Raw genomic sequence first — 8,237 nt, forward strand, 5'->3', positions numbered from 1 at the left:
GCAGGCGACAAAATATAGCAAGTGAAGTTTGCACATTCGCGTTACCACCGGCGTGATGAGAACCACAAGGCACAACTGAACCAGAAACTGATAAGAAGTTTCGCTCGTGTCAGGCCACCACCATGCCTGCTTATATGTACCAGGGTGGCGGATGCAGCGCCTAACGGCGAGTATATCTACATGTAGCGGTCTACACACAGCTAAAACGTAAAAGTACAAGGAGAAAGTAACTCGCCATCAGTCATCACACATGCCTGAACAAGACCGACTCAGTCCAACATTTCCATTACCAGTGATTACTGGCATTAGTCCCGGTGGCACAAATGTACAGTACTGTTATACCGAATACGATCGGCGTCTCCGATCGGTGATCATGGTGATAGCCTACCGCGTGAACGCAGTTGTTTTGCTTTGTGTGTTCTTATTTATATCTGCTGATAAGCTAGAGATTGAAGAACAAACTAGTACAGTAAAACCTGTAACTAACGACCACCCCTTGGTGCCCGGAAAAGTGGTCGTTAGTGGCAGGTGGTCTTTAGTTAGAGGTTTGCACCGCGCGACCATATAATGGATCCCATTATATGATATGTATGTCAAAATGCAGATAATACAATCCCCCACCACTTGCGCACTGACATTCTTCTTTCAGATCATACAACACTTGGAGAGAGAGAAAATCAAGTTTTTTATACACCGGAAGCGAGACGACCTTTTGACACGTATGTCGACTCACTGGGTTTCCAGAGCAGCGCTGGCCTGGCCAGGCAGTGGACTAGTCAAGTCACTCCATCCTCATCTGTAGCTGTGTGCGACTACACTGGCAACTGGTATCAGTGTGTAGATCTACAGACTCAGTGGAAACTCAGTCGTTCCGCGACTTGGATGTAGCGAAAACTGTACTACTGGTGTGTACCAGTACGTAATGCGGCGATGTTGCGAGTTTTCGCACCTTCACTGTAGACTATTATCCGCCATCGTATCCTGGCCTGTGTTCCGTACAGGTGAGTACCGTAGCATGCGAGCTAGCCAGCACAGACTGTCAGTGAGTGCGTTCGATTATGCACGCGAATCGATTCACGAATCGATTCATGAATCGATTCGCGCTATTCACATCACCCCATGTGAATAGAGTGAATGGATTCCGAATCGATTCCAGGGCTTCTGACATGAAATCGAACGACTTGAATGCATGCGAATGGATTCATGAATCGATTCAAGTGTGTAATCGAACGCACTCAGTGTGACCTGGTGACTGAGCTGTGTGATTGCACTTCGACAGAGAGCCGCTCAGTCTTAGTTTCTCCTTCGAGTAGTAACAATTACATCGATCAAAGAGCGCTTTGGATGCGCTCTCCAAGACGTTTCCTATTATTCCGTTTCTCCCCGGAACCGGGATTATCCACACACAAAGATCTCCAGGACACAATGTTTACACTGACTCATGATCTGAAAACAGTCACAACTCTCCAAGAACTAAAACCTGAACATCTCCACAACTAGGCTAAAACCAACTCTGGCCTAACAAAAGATAGCAATAGCTAATAACAGTGCACGCACATACATGGTATAGAAAGACCCTATGGCAACACTCGACCATGTAATGTGATACAACAATAGAATGCAGACGTCTAGACACCAGAGTACTGAATAGACCTGACACATGGCCTTCTTGCTGGGAATGCATGAATAGAAGCACACATGGATCATAGCTCTAACACATTCGCCTACCCATATCACGCATGAATGATTGTACTCTAACAGCCAGCATGCTGCACCAGTCTAACTGCAACATTCTCCCCCTCTCACACGAGGAGTTCCGAGGGTGAAACAAAACAAGAAACCAAAAAGGCAACCCCCTCAGAGCCAACAAAAAACAAAAGATGAACGATGTGCTCTACAAACATACGTGTAGCTAAATATGCAAAGACTAAACATATGAAAGTGACCAATCACACCACAGTACTAGAGTATTCTGACCGAGTCAATAATGAATATGTCTCTCATTCGCCGTCTGCAGTCAACGGCACTAATCGCTGAATGGCACGTCGCTTCACCTTCTTGTTGCTCAGCCGTACGTCCACAACTCTCACCAGGCCATCCTGACCCGGATGTACTCCCACCACTCTTCCAAGCGGCCAATGACCACGAGATATGCCATCTTCCATAACCAGCACCAGATCGTCTGCCTTCAGATTCGGCTTCTGTTGGAGCCACTTCTTCCGCATGTTGTAGGTCACGACAAGCTCTTTCTGCCAACGCCTCCACACATGGTCAACTTGCAATTGAAGAGCCATCCAGCGTCTACGAGGGTGAACATTCTTCTCTCGGCAGGCGGCCTCCTCCAGAGCTAAGGGAAGATCCAAGCGTCCAACAATGAAGTGATTAGGAGTCAGTGGAGTCATGTCACTGGGGTCGTCTGAAATGGCTGTTAATGGCCGGCTATTCAACAAGCTCTCAGCCTCCACAATTGCCGTCATCAGTTCCTCGTCCCGTAGATTGGCCCGAGACAAGACTAAGACAAGTGCTTTCTTGGCGCACTTGACCATACTCTCAAAGACGCCTCCATGGTGCGGCGCTCTCGGGGGATTGAACCTCCACTGAATACCCCGATGGACTCCATCGCGACAAATCTTCGCCCGGTCGAGTGCCTCCACCGCTTCACGCAGCTCCCGTTCAGCGGCGACAAAGTTGGTGCCGTTATCGGACAGCATCAACGATGGAACTCCTCTGCGCTTGGTGAACCGGGAAAACGACATCAAGAAGGACTCTGTGTCCAGCCCGAATGACATTTCGAGATGGCAGGCCCGAGTTTCAAGACACGTGAACACACAGAGGTAACGTTTCTGCTGCGCTCTCCCTCGTCCTTGACTGGTATAGAACGGTCCGGCGTAATCGACTCCGCACTGCGAGAATGGCTGCTTGGTTCCAAGTGTTCGGTAACTCGGCAGTGGTCCCATGAGTTGTTGCGCTGGTTTTGCCACTATTCTCTGGCACTTCAGACACGCTCTCTTCATAGCCTTCACGACTGACAGTCCGTGGACAATCCAGAATCGCTCTCTCAGGATAGAAAGTAGCTGATGCGACCCGGCGACATGTCCGCACTTCTCATCCTGGTGGCGAACAATAAGCTGCGTGACAGGATGTTTGCTAGGCAGAACCATAGGTCTCCGCATACTGGCCGGTAGGTGTTCCGCATACTTCAGTCGTCCACAAAGTACCAGGACCGGTGGTTTTGCTGATGTATCTACACCGGGGCTTAACTTGTAGAGTGGGTCAGATGGAGGTAGCTCTCTTCCGGCCATCAATATCCTGCAAGACTCTGGGTATGCCTCTTGTTGTCCCTGAGCGATCCAGAACCGCTCAGCATGCTCGATCTCAGCTGCGATCAACTCTGGCACCTTGACGATCTTATGTCTGCGGGCACTAGGGTTAGCCTTCGCTCCTGGGGCGTTAGCACAGACGACCTCCGTGGGAGCCGAACTAGCATCCTGAGAATGCCCCCTCATGACTCTTGCATCTGCTGTCAGCTTAGCGTTGCTCACAAAACGCCAGCACCATGATGTGACGCGAATCAGACGTGTCCAACGCGAGTACCTCTCAACATCCAGACGACCCTTGTCCGGCTCTACCGCTGTGAATGCCAGCTCGATCGTCTTCTTCACCTGGCCCGGAAGCTGCGGTTTGTTGGTCAACTCAGTCTGCGGCCAGGACTCCTTGGTGTTGCGGAGAAATGCAGGCCCTTGCCACCAGCACTCGTTACCGGGTAGATCCTCGGCCTTCACCCCCCGAGTTGGCAAGTCTGCTGGGTTGATCTTTCCAGGCACGTGCCTCCACTGCGTCGGCTTTGTCGACTCCTGTATTGCCGCTATTCGATTAGCGACGTCTGAAGTAAAGTTCTTAGCCGGACTCCTCACCCAGTGTACGACGTTCATCGAATCAGTCCAGAAGTTGTGTTCGGACATGGGGATGTGGAGGGCCTCACTGATGGCGGCACTTACTTGCACACCCAGCACTGCACCGCGGAGCTCCAGCTTCGGAATCGTGACTTTCTTCAGTGGTGTGGCTCTGGCTCTAGCAAGCGCAATGCTGATGCGCACATGTCCATCGGGGTACTCCGCTCGGACATAACCCACTGCCGCTGTTGCATGGGCCGAAGCGTCGGTGAACACATGTACCGACAGTGATGCCTCATGGGCTGGGCGATCCGTTTCCTTGAGACATCTCTGTATCTTGATCTTGCTGAGGTGCTCCAGCTCGGCAAACCACCTGTACCACTTCTCGTTCAGCTCGGCCGGAATCTGGTCGTCCCACCCGATCCCAGCTGCACAAAGCTCCTGAAACATCAGCCGCGCCCGCATGGTAAAGGGCACAATGTGGCCTCTAGGGTCGAAGATGCTCGCCATCTTCGACAGCACTTGACGCTTGGTCCACTGTTGTTCTTCAGGAGCACGGTGCGTATAGCTGAAGGTGTCTGTCTTGGCGTCCCACACCACACCGAGAGTCTTCACCACCGCTGGTATTTGCTGACTGTCGTTGCTGATGCATAGCAGTGCCTCTTTGGCCAAGTCCTCGTCCGGTATAGACTCTAGCACGGCTTGACTGTTGCTCCTCCATTTGCGGACGTGGAAAGACGCCTTTCCGAGCAGACTCTGGACTTCCTGTCGAGTGTTGATGGCGGACTCCACAGTCGGTAGTGAGTCGAGCAGGTCATCAACGTAAAACGCTTCATCAACTGCTTCCCGAGCCAACTTGCTGAAGGATGCGCCGTGCTCTGCTGACGTTGCCTTCAGAGCCCGACATGCCAGGTATGGCGATGCCTTCAGCCCAAATACCAACCGAGAGAACTCATACATGGCGGCTGGCTCATCCGGTGTGTCGCGCCACAGGAAGCGCAAATACTTGCGATCTTCTGGAGCGATTTCCACCTGCAGAAACATCTCTGCAATATCGCCGACTAGCGCTATAGGCTCTAGGCAAAACTTCATCAGCACGTGTACCAGATCTCTCTGCAACTTCGGTCCAGAGTGCATCTCGTCGTTGAGTGACTTGCCCTGGCATCGGGCAGCGGCATCGAATACCACTCGTACTTTCGTCGTAGTTTTATCTGCTCGTACCACCGCCAGATGAGGAAGCAACCACTGTTGGTCTGTCTCCTGGCACGGATGGATGTAGCCCTTGGCTATATGGGACTTGATGACGTCGGAATACTGCTGGTAGACTTCCGGTCGTTTCCTCAGAGTCCTCTCCAGGTTTCTCAGTCGCTGTTCAGCCATTTCACGATTCGGTGGGAGATCTGGCTTCTTATCGGTGCTGACCCACGGTATGGCCGTCGACACTCTGCCATCCATCAATTTCATGCTTCCTTCAACCATACGTTGTGCTTCCTCCTCCGCGACCGTTTTCGTAGCCTTAGGAACCAAACCAACGCTCTCTACCTCCCAGAACTTTGCGACGAGGTCGTCGAGAACTGCGTTGCTCCTGTCGCTGACATTCGCATGCAGGGACGTCTCTGTGAACTCTGCCGCTTGCGACTTGACGGGACCGAAACATACCCATCCGAGGGGAAGTTTTCGAGCAACTGGCTCGCCCGGCTGTCCTGCCAGCTCTTCCAGTACTCTGTGCGCTTCTGGCACGTTGAGTCCTATCAGCAGGTCGACTTGGTCCCCAGTCACCTGCGGGAAGGTAACCTCTTGGAGGTGCTTGTGCATGTGTCTCCTCGAGTTCCACTCGATCATCTCCATCGGTGCTGTAACTATTGGCTGCGTCCATGCTTCCAGCTGGGTTTCATATGAGCCGTCTTCCGACGCCATTGTCACTTTTACGCGACGGTGCTTTCCTGAGACTGTCTTTCCCCCCAGAACCGACGCCGTAAATGCCGTTGGTGTTCCCTGCAGCCCGAGGTCGTTTGCCACACTGTCTTTCAGGTATGTTGTTGAAGAACCGCTGTCCATCATGGCTGTGGCCCGCACCGTCTTGTCCTGATGGCATAACACGACAGGGACTACCATAAAAGCGGTCTTCTGCGTGGTTGCCACCGACGTATTCGTGCTGTGTTGCGGAACCACATTCTCTCGTGGCTTTGTGCTCCTGCTCGTTGAGCCTTGGTTGGCCGGAGGTGCGCGCTCTTGGTGGAGGTCAGGGTGGTGTCTGCCTCGGCACTTGTTGCAACCACTGCCTCTGCATTCGGACTTCCAGTGGCCTGTCTTGAAGCAGCACACACATAGCGATGTTCCAAGCACGAAGTCCCACCGCTGCTTCACTGACAGTTGGCGGAAGACATCACAGCTGGTGAGGGAGTGCGCTTTACCACACTTGGCGCACTGCAACACTGGCTTAGTTGTGCTGGCTGGACCACCTGTGGTGTGCATAGCTGTTGCATTACTTGCTCGAGGGGCCGCTTTGGCAAACGGCCCGGCCACATTCAGCGCAGCCTCTGCTCGATTTTCTAGCCAGTCTGCGAAGACCTCCAGGTCGAGGGAATCCATCTGGATCCTTTTCTCCGCCAAGTATTCGCCCCACTGCATCTTCAGTGCAACTGGCAGCTTATTCACTAGCTCCTGTCGGAGGGTAGGGTTGGACATATGTCCACAGCTACCAAGCAGCTTCATACATAACACTACATTCTTAACCGAGGTGCTGTACGACACCAAGGTCTCTACATCGTCACTGCGTACCGGCTTAGCTGATTTCGCCTTCGATACGAGCTCCGTGACTACTAGTTCTGGCCGCCCGAACCTCCTTTCCAGCGTTGAGAGAACTTTCGGCAGGTTCTCTGGCACGTTGAGGAGCATTCTTACTGCCTCTTTTGCAGGACCTTTTAGGCAGACCCGCAATCTCTGAATGTTTTCAGCCTCCGTGAAGCCACATTGCTTGGTCGTAGACTGAAACATGTGGTGGAATGCTGGCCACTCTTCTGCTGCACCCGAGAACGCTGGCAAGTCGGTGTTGATCTTGGCTTGTCGCGCGGTGAGCCTTGATAGCTGGCTTTGCAGACCCTCATCTGCTTGCCCACGTCCATCCTGCTGAAGGCCTTTGACCGTGGAACCAGCTGCTTGGTGCGTCTTCACTATCTCCTCCGGCTCTTGATCGCTCTGAATCCGACTGCGTAGCTCCTGTTGCTGCGCACTAGAACACTGTGCGGTGTACTGGTCGTGGTCCGCACGCCTCCGCAGGCGATCATTTTCTCCGCGAAGCTGGTCCAGCTGAACTAGCAACTCCGCTCGCTGTGTTCGCTGCTCATCCGACCCTCGGCCTCCGCCTCGATCCGCCCGCTGTTGCAGGCTGGCGTTCTCCGCGCGAAGGCGTTCGAGCTTGTCGAGCAGTTCAGCTCGCTGCGCGTGTTGCTCTGCTGAAACCTGCTCGGCTCGCGTCAGCAAGCGGTCATTCTGATCGCGGAGATCTTCCAAACACCTGCGCCCCTCCTGGTGTTCTCTTTCCAGGCGCTCGAGATGCGGCTGCAGCTCGCGCAGTTCCCTTTCCGATACATCCCGCTCAGCTTCGCACACCTCTTTTTCCTGCGTGACTCGCCTATTTTCCGCCTGCAGCGATGACAGGTCTGCACGAGCGCTCGCAAGATCCTTGTTCAATTTCGCTACACGTCGCTGCTCGGCGTCCGCTATTGATTGAGCTTCGCTCAGTTCCCGCTGATAGCGCTTCTCTTTCAGCACAAACTCTTGTTGCACTCGCAACCCTGACAGATTGGCCTGCTCCGTATTCGTCGACGCACGTGCGACCTCAGACTCAGTCCTCACCGCCACAGGCAAACTCCTGCTTGTGTGGGCACTGACAGTTCCGGCTACACTGGGACTCGGCACTGCGTGCGGCTCTGGATCGTGAGAAACAGCCACTGCATGTTCTGGCAGGTGCGCAACTTCTACTTCACCCATACTAGCCTCATCTCCTTGGCCAGCGTCAACGGCTGCATCAGCTTCATGGCCTTCTATGAGCTCCTCTGCGAAGACTTCGGAGGCCATCTTGGGAGAGGACGATCCTTTGGCCCCTTGGCCACTTGACGACGCTTCGTCTTGAGCTAACCTCACGAGCTCAAGCTCCTTCTCCAGGAGCCTCTTTTCTGCTTCCAGAACTCGACGCTGAGTCTCGTATGAAGATCGGGACTGTCCTCCTCCTGATCTCCTACTACTGCGCATCGAGCGCTCTTCTTCAAAACCCAAACGGGGAGGTGCTACACCTCTCGTTGACCGCGCACTTCTGCGCGTACTCCTATCTTCACCTTCCAT

At 53.4% G+C, this 8,237-nt stretch overlaps 1 protein-coding gene across 1 annotated transcript; it reads right to left on the reverse strand.

The window, feature by feature from the left end:
* Positions 1–2,000: 2,000 nt before the first annotated feature.
* Positions 2,001–8,237, reverse strand: LOC135813418 (uncharacterized). Its single transcript, XM_065326514.1, has one exon. It carries the CDS (start codon positions 8,235–8,237, stop codon positions 2,001–2,003), a length of 6,237 nt encoding a protein of 2,078 aa, XP_065182586.1.

This window comes from Sycon ciliatum, chromosome 4, assembly GCF_964019385.1.
Source record: "Sycon ciliatum chromosome 4, ocSycCili1.1, whole genome shotgun sequence".
Taxonomy (NCBI): Eukaryota; Metazoa; Porifera; class Calcarea; order Leucosolenida; family Sycettidae; genus Sycon; species Sycon ciliatum.